Raw genomic sequence first — 24,568 nt, forward strand, 5'->3', positions numbered from 1 at the left:
TGATCCGCGCTCGATAGATAAACCTGCCGTCGCCGCAGCCGTCTCTATACTACGGCAGAAGGTCCCTTCCCATGTAGCACCTACTACGTCTGCTGCGTGTACGTGTCGCCATGGGAACCAAATCGCTCAGTGAAAGGGGTGGGAAGCCGTCGCCGCCGAGGCTTTGCTTAACCTTTTTTTTTTCTTTCTTTTTAAACTGTCTTTTTTACAAATTTTATCCCACGATTTTGCAACCAATTTTCACCCAGTGCAAATTGTCGATGTAATCCTGGGCTCTGCTCTCCCTCTGCCGCGCCTGGGGAGACAACAGACTGACCTCATGCTTCCTTGAATTCATGAGTAGTCCAAGTTGTTTCTTTTCACCTGACAGGGGGGTTTTCCCCGGGATGGACGTAGCACGTGGAAGGAACACGTTATTCCAACCAGTTCCTTTACCATCGACATGCGCCCCGGCTGGCCAGGGGGAGGCATTATTGAGACCAGGATTACTGCATGTTTTTTGTGAGGGTATCAACCCTAGGAGACACGAGGAGAACATGCAAACTCCATACAGAAAGGCCCTATCGCCGACCCCACCTAGGGTGTGGGCGCTGATGATGACATGGAGGGAGAAACACGCCCAAAGCACCCACAGCAGAATGCGTTTTTCTTTTTCTTTCCAGTTCAGGCCTGGTTCGGCCTGAACGGGTACCGGCCGTTCGGGAATTGTCCCACCTTTCCCAATGGCCAGCACGTCTCTGGGTCCACTCCTTTGTAGCCTAGCCTACTCAATTCATGAAAACTGAGACAGGATTTCTCTTGTGAAATGTTGATCATGGGAGTTGTCTTGTCACATTTTCCATACTTTAACACATGCCATTCATTGTCATCTTATTTGCGCCACATGACTAATAGTGCGGTGGTGTCCCCTCTCTCCGGCATATGTGTGTGTGTGTGTGTGTGTGTGTGTGTGTGTGTGTGTGTGTGTGTGTGTGTGTGTGTGTGTGTGTGTGTGTGTGTGTGTGTGTGTGTGTGCGTGCGTGTGTGTGTGTGTGTGTGTGTATATATATATATATATATATATATATATATATATATACACACACACACACACACACACACACGCACACACACACACATATATACACACACACACACACACACACACACACACACACACACACACACACACAAGTATACACATATATACACATATACATACACATATATATATATACATATACATATATATATATATATATATATACATATATACATACACATATACATACATAACACACACACACACACACACACACACACACACACACACACACACACACACACACACACACACACACACACACACACACACACACATTTTTGTTCAATTATAGTTGATAAAAATACAAGTAGAATTATTTTAAATAAACTAAAAATATATTTAAATGTTATTTAAATACAGTTGTGGAAAAAATGAATAAGTGGAGTCAATTGCATGACTCAGGATTTCTCTCTGAAATGTGTGTCACAGTGTGTGCGTCCATCCAATGTCCATAGTAGATAGAGCTATATATAGTCGATAGGCCACACAACATACCTGTTTATCATGGGAGTTGTCTTGTCACTTTTTCCATACATCACCCAACCTCCATGTCATTGTAAACCACAGTACACACACTGTGAGACGCTTTACGAGTTTGTTGCGTCACAAGGTAAATACTGCCCGTTATTGCTTCAGGTCCTGGAGGGGGAAAAAAAGAAAAGAAAACAGCCGATCTACCAGCTCACAGTGCATCGCGGACGCAACGCGCAGTGAGCTTGTAGATCAGCGCGTGACACAGTCGCGAGGCGAAGCATAAATTGCAGCCAGTCAGTCCCCGCCCACCTCCACTTTGAAACACGGATTGACGTTGATTTTCTCTGAGCTCCTGGGGCGAACGGAACGGCCGTGTCGAAGACAGTGCTTTTTAGCAGAATAAAAGTAAGTACACGTTGACATTTATTAATTTAGCGTCAGCCGGAGCTGTAATAAATCCATTTTCGACTGTATTTCGGTTGTTTTCGTGCTGTTAGCAGCCCGACATTCGCAGCTAACTTCCACGGCTACTACTACACTACACGTTTACAAGATGCCTCCCCTCCCTTCCTTTTCCTCGTTCGTTCGCTCGTTTTTTAATTTTGAAGATTTTGTTATGCAAAACAAGTATATTTATCAACGCTGAGCGAACGTGCAGTTATTGCCGTGCAATTGTTCCTAAACATAGCTGTTTGTTTCAGTAGGATAGCCCACGAACTGTCTATTTTTAACTTGTCTTGGCTCAGTTGGCTGGCTGTGTTGTAGAGATTACAGTTATGTCAAACACGGGCCTGTGGGGGATTCAGGAAGTTCGCACTTTCAAGAGGGGGCACGGATAATAATACTGCTAACTGTTGTAGGCCTCCTTATAGCCATAATGTCTGTGATATTACATACACATTTAATGTATTCCAAAGAATTTGGAATACATGGAATGTGTGTAATATCATCACAGACATTCTAGCTCCTTTCGGAACCCGAAAGGAGCTACAGACATTCTAGGGCTAGCCTCCTTCAAAACCCTTTTCACATAAAGGCCCATTATTTATTTGGCATTTGAGCCACTGACCAACATTTGGTGAGATTTAGTTAGCCTCTCAGACTCAAAACGGTATGATGTGGTAGGCCTACCATTGGAGAGATAACAGGCAAGCTTGTAAATGAAGCAATGCAAATGTGCAGGTTTACCAATAATTTAACTCTTGGGAGTTGGGAGTGTAAAATGAAACCAAATGGACCTTTGCAAAAGGACCCATAAGGGTCCATAGTCGATTTGGTTTCCTTTTACACTCAAGAGTTAAAGATCTATACTGTAGGCCTAATGATCCATTTGGCTATCAACTCTCCATCATTTAGCTGGGGACCACATGGGACCCCCTGAGAATCACTTCCTTATGCCTCATTCACACTACAGATATATAGTTGAACGTTTAGCTTGGTAATTCAATGTAATCTCAATGGAAACCAGCTTTAAAGATACAGGAGACGCTCCAAGCAAAGCTTTTAAAGCTGGTTTCCATTGAGATTACATTGAATTACCAAGCTAAACGTTCAACTATATATCTGTAGTGTGAATGAGGCATTAGAACCAGGATGGATGTATTGAAATGACTCGTCACTCGTGTTTTACTGCCAGGCTCTCTCAAAATGAAACTATGCTTTATAGTGCCACTCTAAATGATCATTGTAAGTTACTGTGTGGCTGTTAAATATAAAACTTTATTGATTCCCACTGCCCGTAGTGTTCAGGTTGTGGGTCAGATTCCCATGGTGCCTTTGCCAACTGGCCTAGTGGCCTATCCTAACATCACACTTCCCATTGGTTTATATTTTAGAAGTAACCTAACAAAAACGTGTAGCCTAATTATAGCCTCAACTGACATTTTATTTGTTGGGGTCACATAGTTGGGTCTGTAAGGTCACCCCAGGCCCCCACTCCATCCCCACTCACATGCTCATTTTAAACTGTCACCCTTTTACTGTTACAAAGTGTGTCACACATTTTTGGTCGAACAATGTATCATTTCTCTTTCTCAGTGCCTGTGTGCATTTGATATAAACTCCTGTGGGTTGGTCATAGCTGTGCTCGCCGGGCTGGATTACAAAACTAAAACATCATCTGTTGCTTTAATTATATTGTCACAGTTTGTCAGACATTCTTGCTGTGAATGGCCTCTGTGTCATCTGAAGTGAACTTTGTGTTTGGTTTCGAGCACAGTGTTCTAATTCAAATTCGTAGGCGTTGGTAATTTTTTCCATTGTCCATAAAATGCAAAGCAGAAACTGAAACGGGAGGAGTCTGTTCTGTTCCATTTAAAACCGCTGATGTTGGGGTTGACCATGGAACAAGTGGGCCTGTCGCAACGCGGGCCACGTGAAACGGAGTTTCCTCAGCATCCTGTGCTGTCACCCGTTTAAAAAACATGTCTTAACTCTCTGCAAGCCTGAGGCTAGCCTTTCATGCAAGACCATGCCACTACAGTTGCTGTAGTTAGGCAATGTGAATGATGTGATGAGTGGATACTTTTTTCAAAGCTTAGGATAGCCTTTAGTCTAGTGCAGTAGTTACCACACTCACTTATTTTACATATTCTTTTAAAATATTAATGATGTATTATCAGTTAAATCTTAATCCCAATTATTTGGGGTCTCACTTGCAATATCCTCACAGCCTCACGGGTCGGGAATCGCTGGTCGAGTGGAAAAATAACAATACCGTGTCATTCATATACTGTATGAGTGACACTACTTTACAGTTCAGTTCATTATGTTCCTAAAATAGACAAACCATAAAATACTATGCGGTTTATGGCACAGCCTAGCCAGTTTCATAATCACAATAGCAATTAAATGGCTCTGTACTTGATTTGAACTGCATGTCAGAAGGAGGAAGGTCAAGCACAGTGGCTGAAAGCCTCTTCTGCTTTGCTTCTATTGTCATAGAAACTGAAAGTTCCGCACAACAACTAGCCTCCAAAGGATTTTTAATTGGCAAAAGTGGTAACGTTTTTTTGAGCCAAGCAGGCTCTTCCTCAGACAGAAGACTGCTTGGCTCAGACTCAGAGTCAGAATGTTAGCACTTTTGCAAATTAAACAAACTCTTTCAAGTGCATATCTTGGTTTCTAGTCCAGTCCCGATCCAATCTGGTTTTGCAATGTCTTGTTTTTATTTTTGGGTGATGGGTCTGATCCGGATTTTAGATAGTCCTCCTTGCTAGAACACAGATTTAATGTTTTGCAAATGTGATTATTTATTTTTCAACATTTGCTAGGCAGACATGCTCAAATTTAGCCTCGTACCCGCCCTCTTCCGGAAACCATTTCATCATCCTACTTGATTACGGAAGTTGGTCATTTACTAGGCTAGCTCAAATTAGGGATACCAGGTTTTCAAACAAGCTAATGAAGTATTCAATCAATCAATCAAAAGGCTGAACATGGTTAAAATGGGGGACCATCGGCTGCATAATTGCTGATACTACATGTTCAGCACAGCTAATGCTTAATGCCTCCCTTCTGGAACCGTAGATAGATGATTCCTATTGTCTTATTAGCAAGATAGTTGGATGTTTGTTGGTCCCGTGGGGGAATGAGAATACTAAGCTAGGAAATGGGAGGAGGGAGGGGTTTGTGTGTGACTTGGTGTATGTGTAGTGTACTGTTTTCCAACTCTTTCATTGCTATGGCAACATGTTCTACTTGTTAAAGGTGCCGTCCCCCGCTCATCATCAGTAAGCTGAACAAACTGTTTGCTCTGTGAATCTGTTTGTGGCAAAAATAAAATAAATACTTGGTGTACATACAAGTGCACTTCCTGACCTGAGGCAGCTTTTTTTCCAACTGGATGCTTTGCATATCTTTGTGACCTGAGGCGTCTTACTAGTATTATTACATAATAATGACTTCCCTCAGTCTTGACTGTGGTAAACAGCCGATTAGGGCTGGGTGCAATAACCGCTATACCGCCATACCGCAGTCGCGCAATGCATACCAAGGTGTCGAGTTCATAAGTGTGATTTTACCGCGATTATTTTTGAGCAGTGCAAACCGCTCTTACTTTTCACTTTGTGTGTATTAGTCCGATCCGTGTATTAGTACGGATCTGAGATCCGTGCTCATGAATAGAGTAACAGAGTACAGCCGATGCCAGTCATAATAATAATAATAATGGGTAATAATTATAGCTGTCTTTTTTACAATACTTTTACAGGTTTAAAGCCATGAGTTACCCCGGATACCCTCAGCAAGGAGGATACCCTCCTCAGCAAGGCGGATACCCTCCACAGCAAGGCGGATACCCTCCGCAACAGGGAGGCTATCCACCCCAGCCCGGAGCATATCCTCCCCAGGCTGGAGGCTACCCCCCTCAGGCAGGGGGCTACCCTCCCCAGGCCCAGTCTGGCTACCCTCCAGCTCCACAGGCCGGAGGATACCCACCCATGCCACCAGCAGGTAAAGTTGTGTTCAGTGCATCGTTGCCTACATTGAAAAAAGAGAAAAACAACAGAATGATGGTGTGTTAACTTAAGTCAGTGGTTCTCAACCGTTTTCAGGCCACGACCCCCCAAAATAACATTTTAACTTGGGGACCCCCCCACCCTGACGAGCACTAAGAGTTTAGACAAATGTAGCCTCGCGTAGCCAGGCTTTACTTTTCTGCGAAGATAAAAGCCCGGTGACAATATAAGGCAGAAAGCGTTCAACTTCCGCCATGTGAGCTTCCCCGGAAGTGAGCTTCCCCGGTTTTCCCCTAACGTAACTTCCATTAAACGCAGCACTTCCGCTAGAAATCTTGGAACCAACCGGAAGGCATATTGTCTACAGGGTGAGACAAACAGTTTTATTTTGAAAACAGCAGATCTACATGCTTACAACGCCTCGCGTTGCGAGGTGTTGTGAGCATGTAGATCGGCTATTTTCATAATTTCTGCCTCTAATATTTGGCAACTTGGCCAATGTTTAATTTGTAATTTTAGACTGTATTAGAAAGTCCTTAAATTGTCACTTTGGAAATGTGCAGATACCCTCTGTACACATATACTGTATTTTGGTTTGTTTACTGTTGAGTGAGAAAACAATGTCGCACATTAAGTTAATCATCTGAGGACCCCCCCAAAATAATTTGGGGACCCCCCCTGGGGGTCCCGACCCATAGTTTGAGAACCATTGGCCTACATAGGAAAAAAAAACACAACAACAGAGAATGATGGTGTGTTAAGTATACAGAGGTCAGTCAGATGGACACTGAGTCAGTGAGTCATGTTCTCTGTGTACGTAACGGGCATCACAGGGTTTAGATTTAAGTGAGAGAATGCTTGTGTTTTCTGCTGTTGCTAAGAGAAGCAGCTCTCACACACTGCGCTCATTCAGTGTTTGCTGTTTGGGGCTGAAGGAGCCTAGTGAGAAACTGGGCAGTGAGCTTTAAGGATGGCTCATTCCTATCTCAATCAAATCTTGGCAAGATTTCACCCCTTTCTTCACTTGTCGGAAACTTGGTGAGAGTTCACTTCCATGTTGAAAACGGCTCTGTGAGAGTTCCATTTCCATGTCGTAATGGCTTTTTGGTGGTTTCGGTTTGTCTGTTATCTGCTGCAGGCAGCTGGGGTGGAGGGCCGACCGGCGGTTATCCCTCCATAAGTCTGAACAACTTGCCCAACCCAGGATTCAGTGCTGCCAATCTCCCTGCCATGGTAAGCCGTTGCATGGAAAACACCTTCACCCTCGACACAGAAAATTCCCTTTTAAATGTCTGCCTTTCAACATAATCACATGATTGTGTTGAATGTTCCAGTTAGCATGAATTATACATCCAAAATTGGGAAAAATCACATCCAATTTATGTGACACGGTAAGGGTTTTAAGTCCCATCTTATAACCTTCTGTGTTGTAGCTTACTAGCTTTCTTCTTCAGTTTCCCTTTCCACTTCTCTCGCATGAGTAAAATAATCATGTACTCGAGCCAGTGCTTTTAAAACCTGACAATCTGCCGCAACTTTTCTCTCCTTTTACTTTTTTAAAATTCTGTATCTGTGTCATTTATGTTGCATTCAAATGTCTGTAACAAATATCTGATAATTCAGAAGCTGCTGGCACATTTTATAATTCAGCATGGTCACACTTTGTTTTGGATGTCAACTTGTATAGCAGGTACAGAATCAAGATGTGGGATAGAAGTACTAGAACATTAGTCAAATATATGGGTCGTGGGATATCTCAACTTATTGGCCATCCATAAAATAAAGTGTGACCTTGGCTTGCATATAATTGCAGAAAATCAGGGTTCTGTGCACTCTTTATGGCATGCTAATTTTCCCTCACCCACAGGGCAACCAGTTCTCTGCTGCTTTGGGGGGTTTTACCACAAACCCATCCATGTTCCCATCCCAAGCTCCTGGGGGGTACCCACAAGCCCCCCAGCCTGCGGGGTTTGGTAATGCCCCCCCTAACCAACAGCCATATGGCATGTACCCGCAGCCAGGAGGGGCCATGCCGCAGCCACAAGGCCCGGGAATGGGCTACCCTGGGCAGCCGGGCCAGGCCCCCGGTGGATACCCTCGCGCGCCATCGCCCAACCCTTCCATGCCCGGTTACGGAGGAGCCCCATCGCCCGGGGCAGGGTACCCTCGCGCCCCCTCACCAAACCCGTCCATGCCAGCCTATGGTGGAAACTATGGCGGAGCCATGCCAGTAGCGCCTGCCATGAATGTAAGACACGTTTAAAAGGGCAATAGAACTACTGGCCGAAGCTCGGTTCTTCACATACTGACTTGATTTGGAATGGGGGAAGTCACTGTTATTCTTAGGCCTGTTACAATTATGACATAATTGCCCGATCGTAATTATTTGAGATAATGATAATTATTTTGCATTATCGTTTCCATGTTGAAAGATTTTCATACATTTTCCAAAAATAGCAGGGGAAAAAAGTATAAAATTGTTAAACATGTGTTAAACATATGTTTAAGTTATTTGTCATATCTGTCCTGTTCACTTTGTGATTATTCACAAATTGCCTTTCAAAACCCAATCAGAAAATAAAATTGTATTCATTATTCCAAATTCCAATGTTACAAACTCACATTGTTAATCGCAATTATTTGTGTGACAATTTATTGTCAACTCAATACATTCGTAGTCTTGACAGCCGTAGTTGTTCTTTCAGAGAGGATTCAGGGGAACCATCAAGGACTTTCCTGGAGCTGACCCACTGAGGGATGTGGAGGTTCTGAGGAAGGCCATGAAGGGCTTCGGTGAGTTGCTTTGCACATAACATGCAGTGTAGGGCATTAACGAAAAAGTCGACTGAGTCGACTTCATTACACAAGTCGACTCCCACCAGAGAAAGTCGAAAGTCGAAGTCCATGTGTGCGTCTGTACAGCATTCAAACAGTAGGATTGCTTATTGTCAGGAACGGAATGATCCAATATTACAGTGCTACATTAACATTTGGTATAAGACGGTTCTATTGTGAAAATAGCAGATCTACATGCTCACAACGCCTCGCATCGCGAGGCGTTGTGAGCATGTAGATCGGCTATTTTCACAATTTCTGCCTCTATATTTTTTACAATTTGGACAATGTATAATTTGCCATTTTAGAGGTGGCAAAAGTCCTTAAATTGGCACTTTAGAAACGTGAAGATACCTTCTATACACTTAAACTTTATGTTGGTTTGTTTACAGTTGAGTGAGAAAACAATGTTTCACATTAAGTTAATTATCTGGGGACCCCCCAAATTTATTTTGGGGGGTCCCCCAAATGATGGTGATGTGATGACGTCATCAAACGATAAAGTCGACCTCAACTCAACTTTTTACCGAGTCGAGTCGACTTGCAAAAATCACAAGTCGTTAATGCCCTAATGCAGTGACTTCATGCCGTGGAGGTTGCCGTGAAGAACTTGCAACAACTTGTGAATAGCATTCATTTTGTTGATGTTGTGGGCTTGTCTGTGCAGGAACCGATGAAAACGCCATTATCGAGTTGCTGGGAAGCCGCTCCAACAAGCAACGTGTGCCTTTGTGCAGGTCCTTCAAAACCGCCTATGGAAAGGTACCCTTCATGATGATAACGATACAGAACTTATTTATTTATAAAGTGCTTTTTCTAAACCGGGTTACAAAGTGCTTTGCAATAAAAAAAAAGAATAGAGCTTGTGGCTAATTTTATGTGATGCCGTTTTGTCAGAGTTGTTTGGTTATCCGGTGCAAGGGTTCCCAAACTATTTTTGTCTCAGGGCACCCCATAAATATTTTTTTTAATCCGAGGCACCCCTACATGATTGATGATTTTCACTCCCAGCACCATATATTTATAGCGTCATGTCGTCGTTGTCGAGTGGAAACCTTCTATGTCCAAAACCGTTCGTTTTGTATTTATCATCTATAAAATGTACTAAACTAGTGAAAACAGCAGATCTACGATGCGAGGCGTTGTGTGCTTGTAGATTGGCTGCTTTCACAAGTTTTGTGCGACAGTCTTGAAGCAGGGCTTTGCTTTACCAAAAGACGTACACATTTGAAACTTGGAGATACGAGGTTTCTGCCCGACTGAGTGATGATATGCTAGTGATTATGTTACGAGGAAAACATTGAGATAATAGCCATTTTGGTTAGAACTGACTGAAAATAACTTTGTACTTCAAGTGTCCAAATAAATTCCAAATATTATCAAATTACCCACTTTGAAAACCCCTGATCTGGTGTATATTACATTACATGGGTATTGATTATAATTATATATATATATTCTCATCTAGAAGACTGTATACTAACATGATACTTTATTTTCGACTCTCTGAAGTTAAAAATGGCAGACAACCAGTTGCAAATAAAACCTAAATGTGTTTGCGTTTGAGATTGCATTACTAAGACCATGATCATGACATCCAGACAACAGGTGCTGATGCTGACAGTGAAATGAGACAGGGGGTTGGATGATGTCACCACAGCTCAGTATAGCCCCCCCATTGAATCATACCAAGCATGCTTCTCTTTCCTCTCTTATCAGGATCTCGTTAAGGACCTGAAATCAGAACTGTCTGGAAACTTTGAGAAGCTCGTTTTGGCCATGCTGAAGACCCCGGCTGAGTTTGATGCCTATGAGCTCTACCATTCCATCAAGGTTTGTGCTGAAAAAAGAAGAAAAGGTTCATATTACCATGCTTATATTTATAATTTTCTTCATTATATCTAGGACAATCGGTGATAGGCAACAAGTCCAATTTTGCTGCATGTATTGTATATGAGTAAGTCACTGTTTTACCCAGTTAGAATAGTGCAAATTCACCCGACCCGACCCAAAAAAGTTTTTTTTGTGCTGCGCACATTTTTGCCCCAGCAAAAGTTGTCACCTTTTTCACCTTGGGGCTGTTTGCATGTCTGGTATAAACAAATTAAGAATCTTATCACGTGGGCTGTATGATGTAGAGTAGATCAGAGCCCCATATCAAAAAGTATAAAACATGTATGAAAGAAAATCTGGTAATAAGTTGGCCTACTGGAAGTTTGCTTTGCACAGACAAAAATTGGCACTGATCAGTCCAATTGTGTGCGAGTTTAGCTCCAGAAACTCTTACTGAGTTTATGTGTACAGTTTTTATTTGGACAAATGTGTCCCTTTTTTAAAGATATTTTTAGAACATTATTCTTTTTAAATGTTATAGAAACGTGCTAGAAACTGCTAAATGTTTGACATGATCCTAACAGGGAGCTGGAACTGATGAAGCCTGCTTGATAGAGATCCTGTCATCTCGCTCCAATGCCGAAATCAAGGAGATTAACTCTGTTTTCAAAACAGGTAAAACCTACTTCACTCACTAGCCTCCCATCAACTGCACACTTTGAGCCTCTTTTACGATCAGATTCATGGATTAAAGTTCTCAGCCACAACTGATTTCAGTCACTTTTACAAGATTAAAGAGTATTACAATTGGTCAGACTAGCAATAGAATACATGTTCAGAAGCATCTTCCATAAAACCCTAATGGTCTCTGATATTTCATAAAAGCAAATGTCTGCATTATTTTGTCCCCCAGTTGGTTGGTTATATGTACTATGTAGAACAGAAAGAACACTGGTTTAGAATGATAATACTTTACCTTAAAGGACAATTCCAGGCTAAAACATATGCCCCCATTAATTTGCCTTTTATCATGATTGTTCCTACCTGGTTTGGTGGATTTCTGTTATTGATGCCTCTCTTCGGAGATCTCGCGACCTCTCCTCACAGCTAAAATGCGGCTAAATATACCACAGACAAAAGCGCTAATTTTGGCCGTTCCAAGGTTACTTTTTTTGTCATGCTTCGTCCTTTAATAGTTCCAAGTGACGCAGCAGCCTGCTGTTAAACCCCCGACTTGCATTTCTCACTGAGAAATGGGCTGTGTTTACTTCGAGAGAGGAAGAGTGAGACACATATGGTCACATGATTCTACAGGTCACAGGTTTCAGCGTGGTACATAGCTACGTAGCTAAGGCTCATTCAATAGCACGAGACTGAATGTCAAGAAACGACGCTGAAACCCGTTTAGACCTGGAACCCCATTGTGTAACTACCTTTCAAGAAGGGAACCCCTTTTGGGGTTCTTGTTAGGTCAGGACGCTTCTGTCACCCCAAAAATGACACACCCCAGCCTTGAACTCTTGGATTTATTTTTGTTGCATTCCTAAACCAATAATTTGATGACGGGCTACTGAGTCTCATATTGGCCGATGACCCAGTCATCACGGGTTTGACCATACGATAAACATTGAGGATCAACAAAAATGTGGTTCAGATTTGTTTTTTTCCCCGGTGTTGATCATGAGGCCCAGTTGTTTGCTGTGTTTGTGTAATATGATGCATGTGTGTGTGTGTGTGTTCTCGAAATCAATGTTGTCTACAAAATCAAGGTTGTCTTAACTGTTGGAAAGGAGTCAATTGTTACCCTGTTCAAGGTCCTCCAACTGTCCACTGTTCTTGACCACCCACTGCTTTTGTCATGGTCCATCCAATAGCGATGAGAAAAGGCAGGGGAGGTAGTGGACAGACATGTTGTACTCTAGGGCATTTTTATGTTGAGGAGTACTTTATTTGGTGACTGAATTTGACTTTAGCCTTCCTGTTGTGTGCACTGCCAACTCGGCGTATGAGTAGCTTGGGTAACAATACTAACGAAGTTGTGTGGTCAGAGTACTGGTAGCTGATGGTACTGTAGGTGTTATGCTCCATCTCGGCAATAATCCATCTCCCCATGGGTCTAGTGCTGGAAACTTTGATGATAGAAAGGGCCACTATATTTCCACTCACTCCAGAGGGCCACATTGCATATACCTCCTTTTTTTGCTATTTCTGAAAAGGAATCCTGAAAGTAACACTTAAAAATACAAATAAAAATCATCGTGGACCATTGGGAATAACTCTGATACCCGTTTGACGGCATTAAATGAGTTAATCTGTGGGCCGCATGGAGCCGCCAGTTGCCCATCCATGGTCTAGTAGTGCATTGAAAATGGATAATACATAGACCTTTGTACTCGGTCACGCCGACCTACTTATTAACTTCTTAGCCTTTCTGTGTTGAGAGGCAACTATAATTGGAGTTTCTAATGATCAGTTATGTTTTTGTACAGAGCACAAGAGGACACTGGAGGACATGATCAGTGGGGATACCTCAGGTCACTTCCGCAGGCTGCTGATCTCGCTGGCCCAGGTACAGATTCAACCTCCCATTACTCCATATACGACCCTCATTGGCCCATATACAGTATGTACGTATATGCATTAGTAATTTAGCCTCGCGTAGCCAGACGAATCGGCCATTGCAAAGAAAAATTGCCCTTGTCAGATTAGGTCTGGCCCTGCTCAGTTATTCAAATATTTCACGGCTCACAAGTCGTGAGGATCCAACCAGGGGCCCAGTATGCAAATGTAGGGCGAGTATATCACCTTTGTGCTACTCTGATTGGTTGTAGGTCTAACCAATAGAGTTTTAATCTTTTTGTAATCTCCCCTTGGAAAAAAAGATGACACGGAGAAGAACCAGACTAATGTCCACGCAGTGATATTGTCTGGATATGCGAGGCTAATAGTAATTGTGTTTATAACTATGATCTCTGTACTTTAAGGGTAATCGGGATGAACGTGAAACCGTGGACATTTCTGTGGCCAAACAAGATGCTCAGGTAAAATCATTTTCAAGGTTTGACAAGATGACCTGTATCATGAGTCGCCTTTCCACTGCGTTGCTAATAAATGCAAAGCTATTTTACTTTGCATATTGACTGCTTCTTATAGGCCCTCTACCAGGCTGGAGAGAACAAACTGGGAACTGACGAGTCTAAATTCAATGCCATTCTGTGTGCCAGGAGCAAACCCCATCTTAGAGCAGGTACTGTATGTCATGTAGTACGCCAGCACAGCATACTGTTCAAATCACAGAGTAATGTCTTGGTAGAGACATCACAAAGTAATTTCTTAGTACAAACTGTGTGTGTGTGTGTGTATGTAGTGTTTCAAGAGTACCAACAGATGTGTGGCAGGGATATCGAGAAGAGCATTGACCGAGAAATGTCCGGAGACCTTGAGAGCGGCATGGTGGCAGTGGGTAAGTCTGGTGACGGTGTGCTCCACACCTTTTGTATTGTTTTAAGGAATGTGCGGTGCAGTACTGTATCTGCTTATCGGCATGGAATTACTAGTTTGCTAGAATATCATAAATGTATTGCTACACAAACATTTATTACTAACTTTCTTAGGGCTCAAGGTTTTTATTTAGGGGTGGCATAGCTGAATAGTAAGGGAGCCCACCTGGGGAACCAGAGCCCCTGATTGTCCCAGGTTCTATTCCAGGCCAGGGTAGCAATGTCGATGTGTGTCCCTGAGCAAGACTCTTAACCCCTAATTCACCCTTTGTTAGGCTCCTGGTTGGTCCCTGACTGACCAACCAGCAGGCTCTATCTGCCTTGTCCCGCCCTGGTTCCGCCTTTTTATGTTGAATTTGCTAAAACATAATTTTTTGAGAAATAAAAACATTTAAAAGCATGCTGATTCACTATGCTGCCACTGAGCAGCTCCAATTGACTGAAACAAAGTTTGAAATTAGAATTGAGCACACAGAATAACAATATGAAGCAACTGAATTAACATGGCAGTGGATGGAATGTCCCACCGAATGTCCCTCCAAGACACAGCAACCAATGGGTGTGTAGAGGGGCAGGACAATGACAAAGGGTGAATTGCTCACTCGCTCCTTGTGGGCAATTTGTGGGGAATTTCCCTTTTGGGAGGAAATGGGTATCTATGGTTTATTTCCCTGTGAGTCATTTCCTCTTCAACGCAAACAATCCTGCAGTCTGCAGCGTGTGGCACGTCGTCTATGTACAGTAACTGCCACTTTAAAAGTCAATAGAGATTGTTTGCATGTTTGTTGTATGTGACAGATGACATAATAAAAAAATATATATATTTTTAGATTATACAGGTATTGCTGGTGTGGCCTGTAGGTCAACTGTGTAATCAATTGCTGTTGTATTTTCTCTACTTTGCTGTCATTGCTCAGGGTTATGGTACAGTAACCTGCTTTTTGTTATTGTTTATGAATTACCCTCTTATACACAGAAGTATAATATATCGTCGTTGTCGGGTGAAAACCTTGTATGTCCAAAACCGTTCGTTTGGCATTTATCTTTTTAAAAATGATTGAAACTAGTGAAAACAGCCGATCTACAAGCACACAACGCCTCGCTCCGCGAGGCGTTGTGTGCTTGTAGATCGGCTGTTCTCACTACTTCTTTGCGACGGCCTTGTGTGATGAAGCAGGGCTTTACTTTGCGAAAGAATGTACACATGTGAAACTTGGAGATACGAGGTTTCCACCCGACAACGACGATATATATGATGTTTTGTGTGAACAGTGCACCGTGCAGTGTGGAATGTTTGTTGTGGTCCTGAAGATTTTATTTATTTATTACCTTTTTATTTTTTCATGTTTCATATACTTTCAAAAACATGCCTTTAGATAGCTTTTCTTCATCTGCTACTTCTGAAGTTCTCACCCTTACATTTACACTTCCTATTTTTCATTTATTACAGTGTGCAGTGCATTATTATTTTTTTTTGTAATTTCACAACCTTTACAAAGATTTAAGGGCCGTCCAGTCGTCCACACACCAAGCACTATAACTATCGTTCACTATTGAAATCTTTACAATTTAGGCATTTAGCTGAAGCTCTTCATCCGACTTAAGCCCTTTGCACACAGGACAGTTGCGTTTTTTTTCCGTTTGCGGCATGAATAAAACGCATTGGATTTGGTGTGCAAGGCTGTGCTGAATCGGCGCTGCGGATCCAAAAAGGAGTCATAAAAGGAGTGATGAGTTTTTTACCGCATGCGACAAGACGCACAAATCGAACTGGGTTCGATCGAGAAAAAAACGCACGGCGGCAGCCACTCGTCGCACGGCTAATTCGTAGCCGGTGTGCATGAGGTCATAGAGAATCATTGTTTTCTTTTGAAAAAATGATATTGTCCGTTTTATCCGTGCGGTTAAACGCGCCTGTGTGCAAAGGGCTTTACAGTTGGCAAGGTAAACGCATGCATCAAATGCAGAGACAGTGTAGTGCCTCAGTAATCTAGGATCATAGACAAACCAAGAACTTAGCATCAGTCTAAACAATATAATATGAAAATGTACTAATCTTGACATTGAAACTATAGAAATAGAAAACGGCATTGTCTGAACAGCGCCTAAATAACATAAGTACACACACATCTAAATTGCATTTTAACCTTTGCATAAGACTTCGTGGTTGTCAAGCGCTACAGGCACAACACAAAGTTGGACTCTTCTATCCAACTGAACACATTTTTATCTTTACTGTTCTAGTGCTCGGTGTGGACGGTCCATTACTTATCATGATCCCCCCCCCCCCCCCCCTGTATTGAGTGATTACATGTCTTTAGTAATAAACGATTGCTTTGTGTGTTTCAGTGAAGTGTATTAAAAACACTCCCGTCTACTTCGCTGAAAGGCTCTACAAGGCCATGAAGGTGAGACATGCCTGATCATCTGACAGATGAGAAAGACTGTCATGTACAGATGAGAAAGACTGTCATGTACGGCATAATGTATGGATTTAACTGAACTGTATGTGTTAGAGAATTAGACATTGTGTGAGGACAACTTTCCTGGTCTTTGCGAGAGATTACGATTTTTACAGTTAGGCTTACAATTAGGAAATTATTCAGGTTAGGATTAGGCATTTAAATGTTTGAAGATAATTATAAAACTGCCGTCCTAAAATGATATCCTCAAAAGTACAGTAATACCAACGTGTCTGTGTGTTCAGGGTGCCGGGACAAAGGACCGAACTCTGATCAGAATCATGGTCACCCGCTCTGAGGTCGACATGTTGGATATCCGTCAGGAATACGTGAAGAAATATGGAAAGTCACTGTACACACACATCTCTGTAAGTATCTGAATACTACAATGACTGTACACACGCACAACTCTGTACCTATCTAATCACGACCATAAGCACACATTTAAGCACACAAACCCTAGGGTTCTTATTCTCATGGAGAACAACTTTTCCTTTTGGCTGTTCCCATCCTGTCCTCTGCCTCCTCTTCTTTCACACTAACTACCTTCATGTCCTCTTTCACTACATCCATAAATCTCCACTTTGGTCTTCCTCTAGGCCTCCTGCCTGGAAGTTCCAACCTCAGCATCCTTCTACCGATATACTCACTATCCCTCCTCTGTACATGTCCAGACCATATCAGAATGGCCTCTCTGGCTTTATCTCTAAAACATCTGACATGCGCTGTCCCTCTATGTACTCGTTCCTGATCCAATCCATCCTTGTTACTCCCAGAGAGAATCTCGACATTTTAGTCTCTGCTACCTCCAGCTGTGCTTCCTGTCTTTATCAGTGTGACTGTCTCTAACGCTACAACATAGCTGGTCTCAGCATCATCTTGTACACCTTCCCTTTCATTCCTGCTACTTTCCTATCACACATCACCCCTGACACTTTTTTCCACCCGTTCCAACCTGCTTGCACTTGTTTCGTCACCTCTTTTTCCATACTCTCCATTGCTCTGGAATGTTGACCCTAAGTACTTAAAGTCCCCCACCTTCCGTAACTCTACTCCCCGTAACCTCACTCCCCGTAACCTCACTGTTCCTCTTGGGATCCTCTCATTCATTCCGCGAAAATGGACGATCATGTTCACAGCTTGAAGATTGAATGTCCGAAGAGATTTGGTGAAAGGGGGTAGCACGACTAGGGCTGTCACGATTATGACATTTTACATGGCGATTAATTGTCACTCAAATAATTGTGATTAACAATTTAATTTGGTTTTTGTTGTTGACAATTACATTTCTGTTTGGCTTTTAGGCTTTGAAGTTGCACATGGTAGATATGACATGTAACCTAAATATACAAGAAATTACTGACATATTTGACAACTTTATACTTAAAAAACAACATTTATAGTGGGAAATGGCCGATCTACAAGCTCACAACGCGCCGCGATGCAACGTGTTGTGAGCTTGTAGATCTGCTATTTCCACTATTTTTTACTTTAAAAAAAACATATGAACATTTTTCAACATGAAAACGATCTTGATTATGTCAAATAATTGCGATTAGACGATTATGTAATAATTGTGACAGCCCTAGGGATGTGTGGGGAAGTTTACTGTACACAGCCCAGATTACCATGTCCGTGAGACAGCTTCAGTTGTCTCACTTTCAATAAGTATAGGACCTGTTTGCTAATTATTGTTTTTCTTTTGTGTGTTTTCTGGCAGGGAGACACATCAGGAGACTATAAGAAACTGCTACTGAAGCTCTGTGGAGGGAGTGACTGATAAGGAAACCAAGACAATATTATATTTTGGAGGTCTTATAAAATAAGACTGTTTACTGGGCTGAACCTACACAGTATATCGCTTGCACGATAATATGCAATAACGCATGCCATGCCAATCACTTGTTCTCAATGCAATGTTAATCTTTGCAAAACGAATGTCGTATATCACAAACCGTCTTTTTTTTCTATAATATATGCCAGAAGTTTTTATATATTTTTTTCCACGTTGTATATTTGCGCTGGATATTTCAGGTTTAATGGAAATGGCCAAATAAAATAATAAGTTCAGTGGTGTAAAGAATAGATTTGATTGGAATTGAAATGTTTAAATTGAAATGTTATGTTATTAGGGGCATATTCTTTTTTCTTATATTATATATCTTTAATATTACAGAGAAAGCTGTATTATATAACTGTTTAATATCAGCAAAGCTGAATTTAGTTAAGACAATACTTAGCAGCTAAGTACCAAAGTGCTCTGTTAATGTTTGCAGCCAGTTAACGCCTTTTGTATTGTATGCCTATGTTCATTAGGCCATTTTCTTTTTTTTATCATTATATTACCTGGAACTTCTTCACAGACCACTTCTGTTCCATAGTCATATGTTTGTGTCTGTGAGTGTAATCACATGTTCAAACCTCTTAGCATCCCTATTTGGAGTTCCAGATGCTTTGACGAATATCTCAAACAATAAACAGCCAACAATAATCTACTTTGGAAGTCGTTTCATCAAGAGAGATTGCATCATAATGTCAAGTATAAAATATTTCACCAATTGCTTTAACTGCAGAGTCCCTGTTCAGACCCATTATGGTATCTTGATTATGTTTTTGACATACCAGATACCTGTTTCTCGGTGCCATGGCATTGGTCCGACATTTCATTGTTCCTACATCCCATTAGTCCGAATCTGGTGAATGTTAACCTGGTGAAAAAATACTATACCTAAACCTAACCTCAGTAAAACTATGCCTAAACCTAACCCAAACTCTAACCTCAGTAAAACTATGCCTAATTTAACCTAACACTAAAACCTAACCCTATTAAACCAAATTAGGACTAATGAGATGTAGGATGGGCAGTCCCCTATAGTTCTCGCCCAACTTTATAGATTGAAGGTCCTTACACATTGGGGGCGTTTTTTGCAAACGCAAATAATTCGCTTTAAAAAAAAAACTCAAAGTGAATGCAAGCTTCCACATCGGCAACAAATTTCCACAAAGCAAAAATGTTACCCACTGAGCATGCCGTCTAAAAGTGGTCTAATAGTGGTATAGATTTGAAAGTTTTTTAGTCGTCTAAACTTAGACTAGACGACTAATAGATGTCTAATAGTCGTCTAAATATAGACGGTCTACATTTAGACGACTATTACACATCTATTAGTCGTCTAGTCTAAGTTTAGACGACTAAAAAACTTTCAAATCTATACCACTATTAGACCACTTTTAGACGGCATGCTCAGTATTCTTTCACCCCGGTGTTGAATTTTGCGGACGTTGGCTGGCTAAACTGCTACACCTTTGAGCAAGGTGAGGGAGTTTTGAAGCAGAAGTAATCTGCTTGTTGACGCAGATCGGCTCAATCTCATTGTATTTTAGATCGTCAACAGTTCGTTTCTATGCCAGACTAGGCTACAACTGACTGTGCTGCCTACCTCACATGCAAACTGGTAACGCAGAACTGTTCATAGTGTGTGCCAGCGGTGACGCAATTGTAGTCCTTGAAACACCGGTGTTTCAATTGTTTGATTGCATAGAACTAATGCTATAGTCTAATCAGAACACCTGTGTAAGGCTGTGATTACCCAAGAAATGGCCGCTCTTAGAACTACATTTGGCACACTATTTATACAGCTGCTGCAAAGCTGTGTTGTGGTGCGCCCTCTCTCAGTATCTTGTGGTGGCCTCTCTGCTGTGATGGGGTCGTGTGATGCCAGCCCGAAACGATTCGCTCCACAGATAACTTTATTCAACTTGATGAATTTATCAAATGTAATTTGAAGCCTACAATAATTGCATGATTCAAATTACTTTTTGGTATATCACATTCACCATTTGTTCTCATTTCACACGAAAAAAGAATAGGCCTATATTTTGGAGCAGCACCTGGCTGCAGACACTAGGGTCCTGTTGAGGTCCATGGGAGACAGGAACCTCAGCAAGTGGCAGGAAGTGACCTCACAGTGCGCAAGTGACTTCATGCCGCTTGTGGAGATTACGTGACGTCTCTGCCTTGCAGTCCAAGGCACTACAGTTCCTTTGAGCCGCATTGTGTACATGTTATCTTTTAGACAACCCAACTCTACCCCTAACCCTAAACTTAACCTCCATGGGGTAGAGCAAGAAAGAGCTGTGAGGTCACTTCCTGCCACTTGTTGAGGTTCCTGTCTCCCGTGGACCTCAACAGGACCCTAGTGGCTGCAGCCAGGCAGTCTTGATATTTTGAGGATTTATGCTGAGAAATAGTTCCCTGGCAGTTTTCTGCATTCTGCAAAGTGGAACTAACAAAGAGGTTGCCCCTGACACCGGAGTATAGGCCTAAGTGGAGGGTGGGACCACACCTATCAGGTGAGCGATAAGTTTCTACCCAAAAGACATTTTCCGAAGTGTGTAAGGTAAAGCTTCTCTGTTCACGGGTCACTGAGATGAAACAAGAAATACACACACATAGATATAGATATACTATTACTAGTAGTAGTACTTTACTATAGGAAAGATGACCGTTGTAGCCATGCAGGAGGGCTTATAAGAACCTCACTGTTTACATTATACACTTAGATTTTTGCCAGACCCATGAAATGGGTAGGCCTACATAAGCAAATGTCTGTCGGTCCGGGTTTTCTATATAAAGGGTATATATGATGATGACATGCCTACAAAAGGCATGATGTCATAAATGATGATGACAGACAGGGGGTCTGGCACAACCAGGTTGACCTGGTCTAGTTTATTATCAGGTTGCAGACCTATTCTACATATCATCTGGCACCTAGTCATCATTTTGCATTACTTTCTCCTCATTGGCTGGCCCCACCTAGCCAATGAGCCTCAATGTCCTCTCAACACACTCCATATTTGGGCGTAGCTGCATTGGGAACTCCTTATATGGTTATGGCTGAGTGACTCGGCCATAACCATATAGGCCTATATATAAGGAGTTCCTAACGTGCAGAGAATGGCAGGGGCTGAAATATCTAAAAGGGCCTTTTAGAAGTAGCGCTGCAACGCGTTGTGAGCTTGAAGGTCGGCTATTTTCGGTGCTTGATACCACACTGAACTAAGCATAATCAAGTCAATACTGGTCTGGAGATGTGGCGTAACGGCATGGATTTCTACACAGAGAGGGCAATTCTTTTAACATAAGATGCTGCCTTCAAGTTTAGGAGAGTTTGGACAAGGCAATTCTCTTGAATGCTGCCTTCAGGTATGGCATGGAAAGGGGGCATTTGCATTTCTTTCACCATAGTGAAAACTGCATTTGTGGTCTGCAGAGGGCACTTTTTACAGATGGATAAAAGGGCAGGGGCTCAAGCCCCCTTTGATGTCTATGTGCATGAGCACGTGCCTGCCAGCCCGTTGTCACTAAATGGAAGTAACGTTTACTATATTGCAGTATAATCCCCCTTTCTTGATTTAAATATGTTCTGGCAATCTGGAAAGAACAGCTTAAAGGTGTTTCTGCAGTATTTATTTCCAAAATGATGTGTTTATGATGTGTTAGTGGACTGGTGGCCATCTTGGATTGACCTACATCTGACTTCCCTCCACATATGAATATAAACATGTGGCATGTAGGCCTATGCTGAAAGTTTCATGATTTAAAAAAAATCAAACCTCGGTTCGAAGTGAAGCGGTGAACTTTTATTCTATGTGTTCTAGAGTTATGAACTCTGTGATCTATACATTCTTCCAATTCTGAATGAATGAATGATTTTATCTGGAGGGCCGAATTGTCATGTGAAGCTTGACCAATCCTCAAAGTATGGTCTCATTGGACATTTTTAATCATCCAATCATCAGACCGGGACGGACATTACACACATATTCTGGACGTACGGGACAGATAAAACCTGTTCATTCTGGACTGAAATGACCATATATGGACACACAAAGCCACTCCTTGGAAGCGGCTTTCACGGCTTCAAAAACGGCACGATTTGCTGAAACGGTTTCATAGTGCTAGTTGCTGTTACTGTTGTGACACCTGAAGCGTCCCTTCAGTGTTTAACTATAAGCATTGATCATTAATTTGAATCAGCTGTGGAGGAAGATCTTAGGTAAGTAGGCAGGCAGGATATGGCCCTTCATTATTTCTGTCAGGTTGTGTTCCCACATTATTGTTGACTGAGACGGATCACTCAATTTAATTGACAACAGAAGTGATGCCCATAATTCACACACACACACACACACACACACACACACACACACACACACACACACACACACACACACACACACACACACACACACACACACACACACCCTTTTACCCGTTAAGCTCCCTAACTTGCAACCTCTATTGGCATTGCTTTATTCTACATTGTGCCTGTAGTACTTGAAGTGCACACATGAGGGCACCCTCTATCTAGGTATCAGCCTGGCTGTGTTGACGTTTCTGCATTTTGGTTGTAAAAATGTCCTGCCTGCCATGTGGAAAAGCATGGTGAGGTGAGCGACACTGTTGGTTGAAGGGAAAGAAAAGGTAAGTTAATGTGCATGGCATGCACATTGAACTGCAAGCAGAGGAAACACCCTATGAAAGAAAGGACATTTTAATTCATTCAATTAAAAAGGAAAGGCTCCCATGTGTGTGAATGTCTCAATTAGTGTGAGGCCATGCAGGGGGATGAAGTGAGCAGTCGCTATTAGGACAGGTAAAGGTTAGAGAACTATCCGAGGCTCCTGTCACACTGTACAGCAGGCTAGACCAGTGGTTTTTAAACCTTTTCGGATACCAAGGACGAAGGACCATTAAGTCGGCATTTGAGTCAAGGACCACTAGTTGATGAGATTTAAGCCTCTCAGACCCAAGACTTAGAATATGTTGTTAACTTGTCATTGGATAACATTTTGTCCACAATGGGCTATTCTATGAACAGTAGCCATTTTGGAGAGAAGTTGGATGGTCTTCGCACTTCCTTCAAAGGTGTTAACAATGATACTAATGAAGGCTCTGTTCCATTTCATGTTGCACAGTGGTTCTCAAACCTTTTACGCCTGCATTTGGTTCCATTTGAACACTCTCAGAGTAACACCTTTTAAGGGGTCATTTGAAACCCCCAAGGAAGCACGAGGGTCCCTGGGCCACACTTTGAGACCCACTGGGGTATCAGAGTGTTTCTAGTGAGCCAACATGCATAATATCAGCACCCTGACTCTGTTTGAGCAGAATGGAACAGAGGCAGAGCCTTTATTAGTATTATTGTTAACTTAACACCTCTGAAGGAAGCGAGAAGACCATCCAACTTCTAGCCAAAATGGCTTCTGTGCATAGAGCCTATTCCATGCTGTAGCTGTAGCCATGCCTACTGATGTGGCACTTTAGGGGAGACAACAGGCAAACGTTGATCAAAATAACAATTATTCTGCACTCTAATAGTGTAGACTTCTTAAATTAAAGGGACAGTTCACCCCCCAATAATTTGATGACCAGCAGTGGTCCACAAAAAGAGCCTTTGTTCCCTATGGAGACACAAAGAGTCTCCTCAAATTATTGTCTTAGGAATGCGACATTTTGCAGGTGAACTATCCCTTTAAGTAGCCTAATGCAGATGATTAACAATAATTGAACTTGAGCCAAATATTTGGTTTCATTTTACACTCTTGAGTTAAAGATCTATAAGGGTACATTTGGTTAACAACTCTCCATCATTTAGCTCAAGGACCACTGGTGGTCCCTGGACCACTGGTTGAGAACCACAGAAGTAGTGTGCATTGTCGCGTTGTAAATCAAGGGATGAGGGGTCCAGTGTTTGCAAAACTGTTCTGATATACTGGGACATGGGACTTTTCTCAATGTGACTCATGTTTTGCCTATAGTGTTTAGTAGTATTCTAGACTGAGGTCCTGAAATCATTACTGAGGTCAGTTACACATCCTCTTTGATAGAGCTGCTTTTGTAAGATGACCTTGTGT

General features: G+C 42.1%; 1 protein-coding gene across 2 annotated transcripts; it reads left to right on the forward strand.

Annotated features, from left to right (window-relative positions):
- The first annotated feature begins 1,862 nt into the window (after window positions 1-1,862).
- Window positions 1,863-19,138, forward strand: LOC308296943 (annexin A5-like). Of its 2 annotated transcripts, none has more exons than XM_080740300.1 (15): window positions 1,863-1,963; window positions 5,769-6,010; window positions 7,154-7,248; window positions 7,883-8,263; window positions 8,721-8,808; window positions 9,518-9,612; window positions 10,570-10,683; window positions 11,268-11,358; window positions 13,173-13,252; window positions 13,668-13,724; window positions 13,837-13,930; window positions 14,051-14,146; window positions 16,533-16,591; window positions 16,891-17,013; window positions 18,366-19,138. In XM_080740300.1, the coding sequence occupies exons 2-15, from the start codon at window positions 5,779-5,781 to the stop codon at window positions 18,423-18,425; spliced, it is 1,665 nt and encodes a 554-aa protein (XP_080596426.1). In that variant the 5' UTR covers window positions 1,863-1,963; window positions 5,769-5,778; the 3' UTR covers window positions 18,426-19,138. The 2 variants fall into 2 exon arrangements, with proteins under 2 accessions (XP_080596426.1, XP_080596427.1); XM_080740301.1 differs by having other exon boundaries at window positions 8,033-8,263.
- The last annotated feature ends 5,430 nt before the right edge of the window (window positions 19,139-24,568 follow it).

Source organism: Nannobrachium achirus, assembly GCF_963921795.1.
Source record: "Nannobrachium achirus genome assembly, chromosome: 13".
Lineage (NCBI taxonomy): Eukaryota > Metazoa > Chordata > Actinopteri > Myctophiformes > Myctophidae > Nannobrachium > Nannobrachium achirus.